Source organism: Sarcophilus harrisii, chromosome 3 (assembly GCF_902635505.1).
Source record: "Sarcophilus harrisii chromosome 3, mSarHar1.11, whole genome shotgun sequence".
Classification (NCBI taxonomy): Eukaryota; Metazoa; Chordata; class Mammalia; order Dasyuromorphia; family Dasyuridae; genus Sarcophilus; species Sarcophilus harrisii.
In genome coordinates, this window is record NC_045428.1 from 177,755,780 (window position 1) to 177,771,971 (window position 16,192).

At 34.7% G+C, this 16,192-nt stretch overlaps 2 protein-coding genes across 8 annotated transcripts in view; one reads left to right on the forward strand and one right to left on the reverse strand.

Moving 5' to 3' along the window:
* The window catches only part of RNF149 (ring finger protein 149), a 28,589-nt gene extending 26,506 nt beyond the window's left edge, over nt 1-2,083 (forward strand). For 4 of the 6 annotated variants that reach the window (XR_004232875.1, XR_004232871.1, XR_004232872.1 and 1 more), the window contains 2 exons: nt 771-843; nt 1,984-2,083. The gene's annotated coding sequence lies outside the window, so the exon portion shown is untranslated. Of the gene's footprint in view, nt 1-770; nt 967-1,983 lie in introns of those variants that run through there. The other 2 variants (XR_004232874.1, XM_031958820.1) reach the window with 1 other exon arrangement.
* A 2,483-nt stretch (nt 2,084-4,566) lies between these two features.
* Nucleotides 4,567-16,192, reverse strand: part of CNOT11 (CCR4-NOT transcription complex subunit 11) — a 37,407-nt gene continuing 25,781 nt past the window's right edge. The window contains exons 6-7 of one of the 2 annotated variants that reach the window (XM_012546165.3): nt 6,324-6,420; nt 4,567-6,229 (exon numbers count right to left, since the gene is read on the reverse strand). In XM_012546165.3, coding sequence (XP_012401619.2) covers nt 6,032-6,229; nt 6,324-6,420 — 295 coding nt within the window. In that variant the 3' untranslated portion in view covers nt 4,567-6,031. The remainder of the gene's footprint in view (nt 6,230-6,323; nt 6,421-16,192) is intronic. The other variant, XM_031958823.1, reaches the window with a different exon arrangement.

Sequence of the window (16,192 nt, forward strand, 5' to 3'; positions counted from 1 at the left end):
GTTAAGTGGCTGCCCCTAATCCACCATCTTCAAGTTTAAGACTTATGAACTTTTGCTTAAAAAAAAAAAGTTTTAATTTCTTATATTAAAATGCTTGAGGATTAAATTAATAAGGGAAAAAAAATCATATTAGGTTATCTTAGATTTAATTGGATCTGTGATTTTATTCATGTGGGCTTTCCATCCAAAGTATATTTTACAGCCTATCTGCTCTCTGTTAGGAATCTGAATGTGCAGTAGACTATTGAAAATCCAGGGCAGAGATTCCAAACATGGTCGCCATGTGAGGACCCTCTGTCCACTGGACCCTCTTTCCAGTGCCCTCTTTATCTCTACCTTCACCTATCTCCTACTTCTAGACTCAATAATAAACCTCTTATTAATCTAGCTCTCTGGGCTAATAAATGCTTTTATTGGGAATCCGAAAAAAAAAAAAAAGAAAATCCAGGCAGGTCTTTTTGAATTTATTTTCAGGTCTGGTCTTCTAAGAACTTACATAGCTCCAAAAGTGTCTAATTTAATATTGGATAGGTTATCTTTATAATCTTTTAAACGTCTGTCAGCAAAATGTAAATGTCAGTAAAATGTTAAATGCTTTAAAATAAATAGTAAATAGTAAAATAAGTAAACTTTGTGTCATTAGCTTATCACATAATTTATGTATATTGTATTTTATAAAATATCACTGAAAGGATATTTTGTACCCCTTAGCTCTTTTTTTTGGATTGTGAATATTCATTCTTTAGACTGGTATATTATGTTTTTCACAGGTGCACTGAAGCCCTGGAGAGAGCTGCATTTGGGACTTTAAAAAACGTTGAAACTGTACAAATCTTGGCAAAGGTGATGAGCTACTAAATCACTACTGATTATAGAAATACAAATTAAAACAACTCTGAGGTACCACCTGACATCTATCATATTGGCTAAGATGATAGGGAAACATGGCAAGTTTTGTAGGGGATATGGAAAAACTGGGACATTATTGTTAATGGGAGAACAATGAAACTGCCCAAATGACTATAAACCTGTGCATATCCTTTGATACAGTGGTGCCACTATTGAGTCTATACCCCAAAGAGATCATAAAAAAGAAGAATCACATGTTTGTAGTAGCTCTTTTTATAGTATAAGGACTTTGAAAATTGGGTGGATGCCCTTCAATTGGAGAGTGGCCAAGTAAGTTACAGCATGTGAAAATAATGAATATTACTTTTCTATAAGAAATGGTGAGCAGACTTGATACTAGAAAAATCTGGAAAGACTTACATGAACATCAGCTGAGTGAAGTGAGCAGAATCAAGACATCGAACACAGAAACAGCAAGATTAAATCACTGTTATGTCAGAGACAAAAAGGGCTCAAATAAGTGCCCATCAGTTGTAGAATGACTAAACAAATGTTTTGTATATGTATACATATGTGTGTGTGTGTGTATATATATATATATATATATATATATATATATATATATATACGCATACATATGCTATTACTGTGTCAAAATAAATACAAAGAATTTAAGCCGTAAGACAGTTTGGTTAGACCAAGAAAAAATACAGTGGCAATTATGTAAACAGAACAAAAACACAACATGATATAATTACTGAGGTGGACCTTAAGATTTGAGAAAATAGTATTTATTTCATTGGTAAAGTTGAGGGAAGAACTATGGATATACATGTGTTCATTAGTCTTACCTTAAGAAAGCATTAAACATAATAGACTGAAAAAAAAAAAATAAACAGAAGAGATTCTGACAAAAAGTGACAAAAGTCACAATGCACACTCAGAAGATAGTTACATTCAGAGCTTCCAGGAAAAATATGAAGTGGTCTTATGTGAAAGAAGCATTGCTAGAGAGGTGAAGGAAAAATTGGGAAGAGAAATGAGTAATATAAGAAAATCATGAAAAGTCAGTAGGACAGTCCTTTTGGATTGTGAATATTCATTCTTTAGACTGGTATATTATGTTTTTCACAGGTGCACTGGAGAGCTGCATTTGGGAAAGGAGCAGAGTTCAACTTCAAAAGTCAAAATAGCAGGGGATGGGAGGGGAGAGGAAAAAAAGAAAAGCAAGAAATCAGAAAATTTGTATGGTGATGGGGAAGACCAAGACAACAATTCAAAAGGACAAAATGATTATATCTGAAACCTCAAAGAGGGAACATGAATTAGTCTCAAGCCCAAAGAGCTTTCTTTAGAGAACACAGAACAGCTTGGGAAAGGAAAACAATTAAGAAAATACAATTGATCAAATGCCCCCCAAAATTAATTAATTAAAAATCCACTGAAGAAATCAGTTTCTTCAGAATAAAGAATAAAGCTGACAGATGCAAAACAAAACACTGAAGAAAATGCCACCTATAAAAGTAGAATTAATCAAATGGAAAAGAAAATGCAAAAGCTAACTGAAGAAAATCATATTAGAAACTAGAACTGAGCAAATGGAAGCTGATGACTATATCAAGAGAGGAAACTATGGAAACTGAGTGTGCATCAATATATGGTGACTTTTTTTTAGTTTTTCCCCCTTTTGATTTTTCTTTCCCATCATGACTCATATGGAAATATGTAAATAATGAATGCACATCCCTAATCTAAAGAGGTGCAAAATCTCATTAAAGAGAACAATTCCTTTAAAAATAGAATTGAACAAATGCAAGCTAATGACATTTAAAATCCAGAAAAATAAAGCAATACCAAAAGAATGAAAAAATAGAAGACAATCTAGAAAATAGATCCAGGAGATGTTATATAAAATTTGTTGGACTACCTGAAAGCCATGATCAAAAAAGTCCAGATACCATGTTTAAATAATTTGTCACAGAAAACTGCCCCAACCTGATCCTCCTGAAAGCGATCCAAATTGAAAACTTCCAGGAATAACCTTCTGGAGCAAAGAGATAATATTGCAGGCAACCAGAAAAACAATTCAAGTACCTTGGAGGCATAGTCAGACAAGATTTAGCAACTTCTACATTAAAAAGGATTGGAAGGTTTGAAATGATACTCTGGAGGACAATGGAGTTAAAATTATTAACAAGAATTACCCAGCAAAACAGTATAATCCTTCAGGAGAAAAAATGGGTAATTCAATAAAATGATTTTTTTTCAAGTATTCTTGATGAAGAGAGAACTAAATAGGAAATTTGGCTTTAAAATGAGATTCTAGAAAAACAAAAAAAAAAAAAATAGGAAAGGGAAATCATAAGGAACTTAAGGTCAAATTTTTACATGGGAAGAATGATACCTGTAATTCATAAGAACTTTTTCATTATTAGGGAATATGTAGGCTGAAGGCAACAGTTGTTAGTTGAATGAAGGAATGATATCTAAAAAAATAAAGATATCAAGGGAATGTACTGAAAGGGAAAGGTAGGGGTAAAATGTAGGTAAATTACATGTAAAAGAGGCAAAGAATAACTTTTACAGGAAGAGAGGAAAGATAAGAACAAGTGAACTTTATTATTATCAGAATTTGCTCAAAAAGGGGATATACTATTGGGTGTAGAAGTCTCTTATCATATAGGATAATAAAAGGGAAAAAGAATGGGGGGGGGGGCCAAGAATGACAGGAGGACAGATGAGGGAGGGGGGTAGTCAGAAACAAAATCCTTGAGAAGAGAATTCTGAAGTACTACTACATGCCTGTTGGATTGGCCAATAAGACAGAAAAGGAAAATGACAAAAGTTAGGGAGGATGTGGGGAAAATGAGATTGATGCAGTGGAGTTGTAAACTGGTTCAACCATTCTATAGTGCAATTTGGAATTATGTCCAAGTAAAACATGCTTTAAAACTCTTTGGTCTAGCACTAACACTACTAGATCTGTAATCCCCCCAAAAGGGGGAAAAAAAAGGAAAAAGAGCTATATGAGCAAAAAACATTTAGGGCAACTCTTTTATGTGCAAAAAATTGGAAACTGAGGCAATGCCCAATGGGGGATGGTTGAATAAATTGTGATGTCATACTATTGTTATGTACTATAGTTGGAACGATCTCCATGAGCAAAGTACACGAAATGTACAAAGTAATATCGAAAGATGATTAGTTGTGACAACTATTCTCAACAATACAATGATCCGAGACAACTCTGAAGGATTTATGAATCCATATCCAGAGAAATAATTGGTGTTGGAATGCAGATTGAAGCAAATTTTTTTTTTCTTGGGGAGGAGGGGGGGAAGATGATGCTCTTTCACAGATTATGCATAACTTTGCATGACTACATATAACCTATATTATATGTGATATTGCATTGTATATATAACCTATACTGAGTTGACTGCATTTTCAATGAAGGAGGTGGGGAAGAAAGAAGGGAAAGTATCTGGAACTCAAAAGTTTTGAAAATAAATGTTAAAAATTATTTTTACATGTAATTGGGGAGAAAATACTAGATGAAAATGAATTAAAAATAATAAAAGAAAGCATAAAAGTAAAGGAAAAAGGTCATTTTTTTAAAAAGTGAAGCAGAATTCAATTTCATTGAACTGAAATTTTGTTGTTGAAGCAATACTAATATAATATATAAATATAATAAAGTTGCATCACACAAGTAAGTCTTAGTGATAATTTTATTAATTTGAGTTCTTCTCTATCCAGGGAAGAAAAGGAGCTGGGCTTCTGAGTTAAAAGGATAGGAACTCTATTTGAAAATATTAAGGAATCTACTAACATTTTCTCTTCCTCACCAAATTTTAATTTCCTTAATTTCAAATTCTCTCTTCGCCCCCCCCTTCCCCTCCCTCACAAAAAAAGGGAAACCAAAATAGAAAGATGGAAGTAATTATTAGCCACAGTTAACACAAAACCACAAGTCTTTATACCTGGATGTTGTTAGTCTACAGGTTAAACCATAGGTTTAACACAGGTTAAAAAGATACTTAAAATCTTATTTCTTCCTCCAAGCAAAAATATTGTTAAGAACTCATGAAGCTCCCATCTCATAAGAATAGGCAGTTTATTCAAGAAACCATATTCATATTCAACAAACCCTCCCCCCAATTAAGTTAATAGGAATGGAACAACATAGCTGCCTTTGAGTTTGCTTTGATTTCCTTCTGATAAAGACAAGGTAGGATTTTCTAATAAAAGCACTATGTACTCTGCTGAAAAGAGATATACAAATCAAATTCTATATGTAAAAATGATTTTTTTGAGGTAAGGCACTGTTGCCCAAAAGGTAAGAGATTATGCTTCCATTCTTTTCAAAGAGGAAAACTTGCTTTTCTCCAAAATTCTTAATAAAAATATGACATTAATGCAAGTTGAATAACCCTAAACACTTAGGAACTCTTTTTCTTAGGATATATTGTTCTTTCAAACCTAGTAATGGAAGTAGCCTTTGAGAGATAAAACATGAACAAAAAAATAGTTAAGTAAAATAGTCTAGAAAATGGGAACATTTTTATGAATATACCCACATTGGAAAGTCAGAATGGATAGTTACAAGAGCAGGTTAAAAGTCCAAGCAGCTTAAAGGGTAAAAGATAAAAGTTTTTCTTTAACAAGTTCATAGTGTGCTTAATGAAAACTTTTAAATAAAGTTGTAATTTTCCTTCAATTTGTGACTCTAAGAATGATTAAATCACAAATGCTGCTCCACTTAGAGAATGTGACTTAACAAGTTATTAATTCAGTTCATAAATTCTGTGGTCTTTTCCCATTTAAATAATTCCTTAAAAGATTGCCTAAAATTTGGGAAGCTTGAATCATGATTTATCACAAGTAGTTAGCTATTCTTATAAACAAAAGAGGAAGCTTGCTCTCTAGTGCTTGAGAGCTAGACTACTTGTGTAGTTCAGAATAGTAGCTTTTCCCATAGATCATTATCACCAAGGCAGCCAAAGATGAAACCCTCTATTTAATCCAGAAGATTCATTTAAAGGAAAATCAGTAGCAAAAAAAAGCAAAAGCAAAATTTTGCTTCAAATGGGAAAAAATTTTAAACTATTAGTCTAAGGCATCCATCCATTCAGAATTCTAACAGTTTTAAAAATTAAAACACTGTAGAACTGATCAGGCCTTATTTTGAAGTCTTTGCCTCAGAAGGATTTTCCCCTGTATCCAGTGTCTTTAGTAATCGGAAAAGGCCTGCTGCTTCTCGTATCCGACTGAATTCAATACAGAATGCTTGTACTTCTATGAATAAGTCCTGTACATTGATTATTTTGTTGCGGATCAGAGACTGGAGAAAGACACATACAAGCCGCACCAAACGATTCTGAAACAGAAACAGTTTAGTTTTTTTTTTTTTTTTAATTTAAAGCAAGCACATCCTATTTGCCAGAAGTTTTTTATAAATTTTGATTACGCACCTGCATGTATTTGTCCTTAATCTGCTCACATGTAGAGATACAATTTGATATATAAAGATGAATAAACTCAGGAGGTAAATCAACAGCAGTTGTAAGTCTGTCAGGAAAAAAAAAATATGTAAAGCAGGATTAAAGACAATTAGAATTTCTAACATACGATTAATTCATTTTAATTGGACGGGACACAAGTTCAGCTAACATCTATTTGACTATTTAACTCTCTTGCATACTAGATCATTCATTTGTTCATTCGTTCATTCCAAAACTGTTCCTTTACCACTTTAAAACATTATACCTTTCTTCAATTGCATTTTATCTTTCCAATTACATGTAGATAGTTTTCACCATTTCTGTCAGATTTTGAGCCTCCCAATTTTTTTTCTCCCTCTTATACCTTCCCCTCCCCAAGGCAGCAATTTGATCATGTTGTGAAAGAGAAAACAAAAAAAAGTATGCTTTGATCTCCATTCAGTGGCCATAGTTCTCTCTCGAGGTAGCTGGTGGCATTTTTTATCCCAAATCTATTGAAATTGTCTTGGATCACTGTTGATCACCATATAATGTTTCTGTGTATAATGTCATATGTCTTTTCTGATATCAGTTGCTCATCATTTCTTATAGAACAGTAATATTCCATTACATTTATAACATATATTTATGTAATATAAATATATTATTATAACATATAATAAATATAATACTACGACTTATTCCATTCCCCAACTGCTAGGCATCCATTCAGTTTCCAGTTTATTGCCACTCCAAAATTTTGTACATGTGGGTACATTTCCTTCTTTTATGATTTCTTTGGTATACAACAGGCCCAGTCATAACATTGCTGGGGATAAAAGGAAATACACAACTTTATAGCCCTTTGGGCATAGGTTCCAAATTGCTCTCCTCTAAAATAGTTGGATCAGTTCACAACTCCACCAATGTCCCAATTTTTCCACATCTATAGAACTGATCAGGCCTTATTTTGACCAGTTTCATTTCCTTTGTTTGCTCTTAGCCTGTCATCTTAGCCAATCTGAAGAACCTCAGAGTTGTTTTTAATTTGTATAGAACATTTTTTTCCTATGACTGTAGATGAATATCTTCTTTATAGATAGTTTCTTCATCTAAAAACTGTTCATATCCCTTTGACCATCCATCAATTGGGGAATGACTTGTATTCTTATAAATTTGAATCAATTCTCTATATATTTCAGAAACTCTGGCTATAAAAATTGTTCCCCACCTTTGTTTTCCTTTTAATCTTAGCTGCATGTTTGCACAAAACCTTTTTAATTTAATGTTATCAAATTTATTCATTTTGCATTTATTTGTTTGGTCATAAATTTTTCCCTTCTCCACAGAAATGACAGGTAAACTCTCACTTCTCCCACCCTTTCTGTGTAAATAATGAACTAATTCTGACCTTATCTTGGTATAGAGTGAGAGACCAACAAATATTAGCCATCTAACATGTTAAATACAATACTGTAAGTGTCCTCATTCTAATAAAAGGAATTTATCTGAAAGGATTAGAAACATTTTGAATGGGGAAGGAATGAAGATGGAAATCATGGAAAGCAGCATGGCAAAGGTTATGTATGAACTGGTTCATGAAGATTTCAATAAAGTTGGGTGAAAATGGCAAACTCCAGGCTGAACAATGGCTAAGAACAGTGTCATTAGCTCATCAATCTAAGTCTGTAACCAAGAATCCTCTTCCTGGCTAGGCTTTGTTCTAAGAATGACCCATTTTAATCCTCCTATATAACTCTTATGGTGCAAAATAGGACTCGGCATTCCACCCTGTCTCTATTAATTTGTAGTGACCATTTTTTCATTGCTTCATTCAAGATGCAGCTCAAGCTGTACATTCTAACATGAAGACTTTTCTGATTCCTTCAGTTGTTTAATGCTTTCTCCTAGAATGCCTTGTGGCATTTTGCTTGTTTTTCCATCATTTCAGAACTTCCTGCTAGCATCACAATAATAAAGAGAAGAGGGGGAGAGGGAGAAAGAGATAGGTACATAGTTGTTTTCATGTTGTCTCACCCCATTAGAACCCTGTAAGAATAGGGACTCCTTTTGTCTGTTTGGTTCAGCACTTTAACACAATCTCTAGAACATAATAAATACTTGTTGATCATTATGACCTTATTTTTATTCTGTTTATACATGTCTCCCAATAAAGTGTAAGCTACATGGAAGTAGGGATTGTTTTGTTTCTTGCTTTTCCTAACAGAACCTGAGAAATAGTAGATGCTTAAAATAAATGCTTGCTGATTTACTGAGGGAACATATATACATAACCATCAAAAGCAAAAGGAGAGATCCAAAAAAAAATATGAGTAATTTTAAGAAAAATTGGGGGAGAGGTGTAGTGAGGAGTGGTAGATTAAACTAGATTCATTGGCAAGGAAATAATAATCTCCTAAAGGTCCCAAAGCATTCTGGAAGAATAGTGATCATATCAAGTTATAGGGTGAAAGCAGATTTTGGGGAAAAATATCCCCCCCCCCCAAAAAAAAAGTGGTTTTAGTCATGGTTGCAGAATGAAAAGGAAATTAAACTGGTCAAATATATAAATAGTACAAATAGTACAATGTCACAGAAGTCAAGAGACAAATGTAGTATTCAGTTTCAATTTATCCATATTTATTGGTTTCATCTACCTACCATCTCAGTCCTTCCCCTTCTCTGCAAAGCCTTTTGAAATACTGTCTCTTTACCGTCTGAAATACTAATGCCTCAAATTCTCTCACAACCAACCTTTAAAACTAAGATTCTGCACCCACTTTTTAGGAGCTGTCTTTCAAAGTTATGGTAATTAGCAATTAAAATAAGGGGATTTTTTACTTTTCATTTTCCTCAACTCTCTTGATAGATGCAGTCAATCATCCTTTTTACTCTTTCCTCCTTTGTTTTGTGAAATACTAAGCTTTTGTAACACCCCTTCAAGCATGGCATAATGGATAGAGTGCTAAACATACCTCCATTCAAAACTTCATTGGGTCACTTTTTTGTTGTGTTCCTGTGGGCAAGTTATTTAACCTTTAAAAAAAGTTTCCTTACTTACATAAAATAGCACCTTCACTTTATAGGATTGTTTCAAAGATCTAATAAGCATCTAAACTTTGTAATCTTCAAGCAATCTATTTTAATTTTTCAAACACCTACAGTTTAGTTTTCCTACAAGGTTCTATCTTTGGCCCCATCCTAACACTACACTTTTACTTTGCAGTATCTCTGGCATTCCCTTAGCTTTCAGCCTCTGCAGGTACAAGTTCCAAATCTCTTTCTCTACACCTACATCCATGACTGCCTACATAAGCATCTTCATTTATATGTCTCAAGGTCTCAAACAACTTTATAACCCAAACCAAATATTTTTTCACCTAAAACTGTTCCTCTTTTTGACTTAACTACACAGTGGTATTACATTTTTACTTAATCTTCTTATGGCCAAAATCTTGGTCTTATTTTTTCATTCACTTATTTTTCAAAGTCAAAAGAGACTTTGCCCTATATCTTAATTATTTACCAATATTGATACTACTTCTAAAGCACCAAGCATCTATCTTATTCCTATACATAATAGAAGTGGTTGTCTCCATAAATTTAGAGTAGCAATTAGCAGAAGAACCAGATAAAATGAGATGTAACTGGCTCTGTACTGCTCAAGATGAGAAGAGAATTAAGTAGGGTAAAAGTTAAGCTTTGGTTGGAATGCTCATGTGTAATAAGCTCATAAATATTAACTTCTTTGGAGGAGCAAAGATTCAATTTAATGGTCATGCAATGTATGTTGTGAAGAGGAACATATCTAGGGGTAAATGTGTAATGGGTATGCCAGGAAGTTGTACATCCTGTAATCCCCAGCGAATGGACAAATAGGGAAGGGATTTTGCTTGCTTTTGTTTTTATAAGTGTATGCCTATTCAACAGGACACTAGCTTTTGCAACTGTGTGACAAATAGAGCTTTTAACTTCACCCCTTCTGAGTACAAGAGGATTATTTCCTCACAACTTTAGGGGCTTGTCTGGGTTCAGAGCATTGAGATAAGGAGGCAGTTATCACCAAAGGGCAAGGTGGCACACTGTTGATTTCAGAGGTCTCAAGGATTGAAGGTGAGTCCTCCCACTGTCTATGGAGACCAGAGACTGAGAGAAAGAAAGGTGAATGGAAAGATGTAAAATGGGCACAGAAACCACGGCTATTACTCACATAAGGGGCAAAGTAAGAAAATTGGACTTTAAATATTGCTTTGTCAGTGGAAAGAACATCTTACAAATTCTAAGGTTGACTAAATATCAGGGTGATCTGGGACTGCAGGAGTATGGAAGATATCCACATGGGAGGGCACATGTACAGGAACAAACAGGTATTAAATAGAATATTTAGAAGAAACTCTAGGGAGGAATAGGATGGGGAATTAGAAAAATAAGGTGCCAGAAAAAGGGAGAATATGGGAATAGGTTTGTTGGGAATACTGGGAAGGCACACCCTGTTCTAGACAGAAAGATAAAGATTTTAAAATGTGATCTTTTTCTTCTCGTTATCTCTGTTGTATGTGTGCCCTTGTCTTTATATTCCTTTGAACTTCTCTCCCTGTCAGCTAAATTACAAATGACAAGAAAGTTTAAGCATGTAGGAATGAAAAGAGCATAAGCTGAAAGGGATATAAAAGTTGAGAAACTTGTAAAGTAACAGTATATTGCCACTTTGAAAACTCCAGCAGCAAGCAGCCTATATTTGCAAGAGTCAAGAGTCAAGTTTGTGAGACAGTGCAGGTGAAAATTTAAAGGTGAAGGCCTGCCTACTGAAGTAAAAAACTGGCACTCAATCCTTTCCTGGTTCACCAAAAAAAAAAAAAAAAAAAAGACAGAGAAAGAAAAAATTAGTGTGAATTGGGAAACAGCCAAAAACAACCTGGCTATTACTTATGAATGTCTTAAGATTGTTAATAATAAAGCCTAAAACTGGTAATTAAAAGGTGTTAAGGCCCTGAAAAGAAAAGATGAGGTGGTGTGAGTAAGATAATATCCTATTCCTATGGAAGGTCCCAAACCCTTACACTATCATGAGAAAGATTCCCTACCAGGGTAAATGGTTTAGTACTGTAAATTTAAGGATGCCTTTTGGGGCTGCCCCTAGAAAATAGAGATTTATTTGTTTTTTTGGATGGAAAAATCCTTTTACAGGAAGAAAAATCAATTTAGATGGACTGGAATTATGAAATCCCAAATTTATTTAAATAAATTTTAGAGTAATGTTAGAGAAATTCCCAGTTCCAAAAGAGACTTTACTAACTTTACTAACTAATGTACGTAATCTATTGATATGAGGAGAAAAGAAAAATAAAGTAACAGAAGCAATAAATGCTCTCTTAAATTTTCTGGGGAAAGGTCTTAAGAATAACGATCTCTCATTTCAGAAGGAAAGGAATTAACTTGGTAAAACAGGTGCCGGCTAAGTTTTTGTGTCCAAATGAAACTGCCATAGTATGTGAGGGGACACCAAAGAGGAGGTATCTGAGGTGGAAGGGAACAAATTAGAAGATTAAGAAGGCTAAGGAGGTAGTCTTATTCAGGGAACCTACAAGAATACATATGTTAATTCCCCAAGTCCCCCAAGTATAATAGTGACCCCTGTGTTCATGGAAGCTAAAAAGAAAAATTTGACTAAATGTGGAGTAACTGAAATTGAGCAAGGTTATTACTAGATAATAGAGAAATTCTGTCAATTTTCTATCAGGGGAGTCATTGCAGAGTACAACAATGGGTCACCTAGCTATAAGAAAATAGGGATTTATAGATTAAACAAATATGTGAAAGGTTTCCTTTATGAAGGAAAATAAAAGTTTTAAGAAAGCAAACTCAAGGAGGGAGATAATCTATCTTTCACCATTCCAAAATATAAAAATAGATTTCATAAAAAGGCTAAAAGTAGGGAGACTCAAGTATTTGTTATAGTTTTAATGGATCATTTAACTGATGATTTTTGCTTATCCTTTGCCATATATGGAGGCAGGCGTGTTTAAGATAATTCTAGAACATTTAATTCCATGGTATAGCTTAGTAGAAAATACACGTTTGAACACTGATAGCCATTTCACATCCTGAATTTTTGAGAGGGTAATGAATTATTTGGAAATAAAATGGGAATTGTACATTCCTTAGCACCCAGCACATCTGGGAGAGTGATAGTTATTGTTGTTTGCCCGTCATTCTTGAAGAGGACCATGGCACCAGGGAAGTGATGTCATGACATGCAAGAGAATTGGATTTAAGTGAGGGAGAGCTGTGGAAGGTCATCTGCCTCACTTTCCCCTCTAAAGCCATCTGTGTCCAGAGCAAGACAGAGATGGTCTTGGGAGAGTGGAAAGAATGGATAAAATTTTAAAGAAGCATTATTTCCAAATTGATGTCAGAAACTAAATTTCCATAGACCAAGTGCTTGCCAATAGCTTTAATAAGGATTAGGACTTCACCTCAAAGAGATCATAGTATATCACCTGATGAGATGTTGTTTGGGTTATCTTATTCTGGGGAAATGGGAAAAACCTTCACTTTGAAATCAAAGAGATTTTTTTTTTTTTGGGGGGGGGGAGGGGAGGGACTATGTACTGGCAATATCTAATATCCTTTCAGATTTAAGGGAAATAGGACTTTTGGCCCATATCCCATCACTGGAATTCGCAGTGTCTAAGTATAAACCAGAGAATTGGGTTCTGATTAAATCTTAGAAAGAATCCAAATTTCAGTCTGATGGAAGGACCTTACCAAATGTTGCTAAAAACGGGAACAGCAGTCCAGATAGCCAAGAAAGACTAGGCACATTACACCAGAGTCAAAGGACCAGTGGGTGAACCCCATGAATGGACTGTTAGAAGTGCTTTTAATCCCTTAAAAGTTACTTTGCATTGGGAAGGAAAGGAATATCAGAAAATCTCAGATTGACTTTTATTTGTAAGTCACCTAAAAAAATATTCATTCACTATAAAAGTTAGGTATGGATGATAAGGGTAGGGCTCTTATATGCAGCATTAGGAATTGTAAGTTCAATAATACTGACAATTATATTCCCTGAAAGAATATTAATAGATCAAGGAAGAGTTAAGTCATTAGCCATGTTAGAAACCCCACTTTTGTAACCATTTTAATTGTATTGGGAATACTTGATGTAGGGTATATCTGTCCCACTTGGTGCTATGGGACACCTAAAGAAACCCCACTAACTAGGATGAGAAATATTAGAACATCCTGTGGAGAGGGGGACTGTTATTACTGATGAACCTAGAACATAGCTATGGTAGTCTCCCTCTCTCCATTACAAAAGTGTTTGAGACTAAGGGGAAGGGCCATTCCCAGTTAATCATATGGATAAACATGACTGAAGAAGCTACTCCATCAAAAACTCAATTTGATGCCTGCCAAATTATAGAATTTGTAAGTAATTATGATAAATATTTACATTCTGAGGGGCAGAAAGAATCTCTAGGGGCCCCATGTCTAGATTGGAATAATGTTTGGTTTACTACAGCCTCCAGGGGGTGGACATCACAAGAAATCAGAACTGACTGTAAGGTTAAGTATGTTTAAAGGAAAGATCAAGCCCAATTGTCAAGAGCTGAAGTGCACTCCTATAATTCTGACTATTCAAAATGGAAATTAAAGGGTAAACTGAACCTATGGTTTGGGAATAGATGTTACAAGTAAATCCCTTAGAGAGATTTGGAATCAAGTTTTTATAGTGAAAAAGTGGGAGTCCTCAGATGGTTGTAAAAGTTAGCAAAGTTAAGGATTTTAGACAGATGATGAAGATGGAAACAAGATACTCCAATGCTTGAGTAAAATGGGTAGAGTATACTGTAAACAGTTTGAATAAAAGTAATTGCTATGTTTGTACCACTGGCTACACACTGCCCAAATGGTACCACTCCCCTTAGGCATGGAAAGATATGAGAGTAAATTCAAGTACATGGTCCTCCTACTGTTCCAGAGTAATATCTCTGAAAAGAGCTGCAGTGCTTTGTCCTACCTATTCTCTTCTGTGAAAAAGAACACACCAGCCTTCTCATCCAGGTTCAGGAAATCATTTGGTTTGTCCTTTATGGCAGGATGAAGGATTCCAAGACCTGGGAACCTTATCTTCTTGTATTCAAAGCTGGAGTGTAAAATAGCTCTGGAAATTTCTCAGAGATGAACATACCTCAAGCAGACCTTTGGTGGTATTATGGAGGAAACACTTTCTGACCTGCTAGGCAAGCACCTGTATGCTTGGTCCAATTGGCTAATCCTTTTATCCTGGTATTTGAGAAAGGGAGTGAGGGTCAAAAAAACAATTTCAGAAGGAATAAAAGAAGTCTGCCCTATGGGTCATTTGATGAAAGAATCTATTTAGATAATAGAGACGTTTCAAAGGGAGTACCAAATGAATAGCAAGAAATCAGATTGCTGCTAAGTTTGTATCATTCCTATTCTGGTGGGGCTATTATTAACAAAAATGTGGATTGGTCTAATTATATCTATTATAATTAACAAAGGATTATAAATTATACTAGGGTTATAGTAAAGGGAATAGCAGAGTGGTTACTAGTAGAATGGTGTGGAAAAACAGAATGACTCTGAACATGATGTTAGCAGAGAAAAGGAGTGTGTCATGATTGGAAGCAATGTACCTTCATTCCTAATAATACTGCTCCAGATGGAACAATAATCAAAGCCTTAGAGCAACTCACAGTTCTGCCAGAGGGGCTAGCAGGGCATTTAGAGATTAATAACCCAGTAACTAGATGGTTAAAGTCAAGGTGTAGGAAATAGAAAGGAATGACTACTTTTACCTTAACATCCCTAACAGTAGTTGCCAGGGGGTTAATAGCTATTGGGTGTTGTACAATTCCCTGTGTACAAAGATTAGTTCACTTGTTAAGCAGATGCCAGTACAATATAAACAGAAAAACTTGTATTTAGCAAAAGATAAAGGGAACCTTGTTCTATCTATTGAAGAAGATGAGTGTGCAGAGTTTCTCTGTAAATTCAAGGAAAGAGTTAGGAAGAGGAGTGAAAAATTATGAAAACAAAACCTATGTTAAAAGAAAAAGAAGAAATTGAGACATAATGGAAATATCCTGTCTTCATAAATTCAGAGTAGTAGTAGAAGAACCAGATAAAATGGGATGTAACTGGTTCTGTCTTGCTCAAGGTTAGGAAATAGTTGAGTAGGATAAAGATTAAGCATTGCTTAGAATGCTGATGCACAATTATAACTTTTCCTTCTCTGAAGGAGCAAAGGCTTATTTTAAGTCATGCAATGCATGTGGCAAGAGGAGGAACATATCTAGGGGTAAATATGTAATAGGTATATCAGGAAACTGTACACCCCATAGTCCCCAGCAAATGAGGAAGCAGAAGAGGGACTTTGTGGTGGGGAATAGGGTTATAATGCCTATTCAATAGGCTATTCAATTGTCTTAGCCTTCTCTTCAGTTACAGAAAACAAAAGACCTTTTACATTCGAATGGACTGAGTAATCTTTGTTTTCTTTATAAATACATCTAATTTCCTTCTAAAAGAGATCTCATGTTAGCAATGCATCCTGTTATTTTAACCAGTAAACTCAATTCATATGAAAAAACTTTGGGAGTAGCTGGAAAGGGTAGTGTGAGACAATGATAGATAGGGCTATGCCCCCTCCCTCCAAAAAACCCCCAAACTATTGGAATAATGAGCTACAAGTATAGCACCCATAGGGCATAGAAGGCTAACAGAATAGCAGATGTAGATGCAGGCTTTCTGATTCTAAATCACGTTTTCTCTAGAACAAGAAGAACTCTATGCTTATGTACTCTGTCCTTAGCGACCACTTTTAAAAA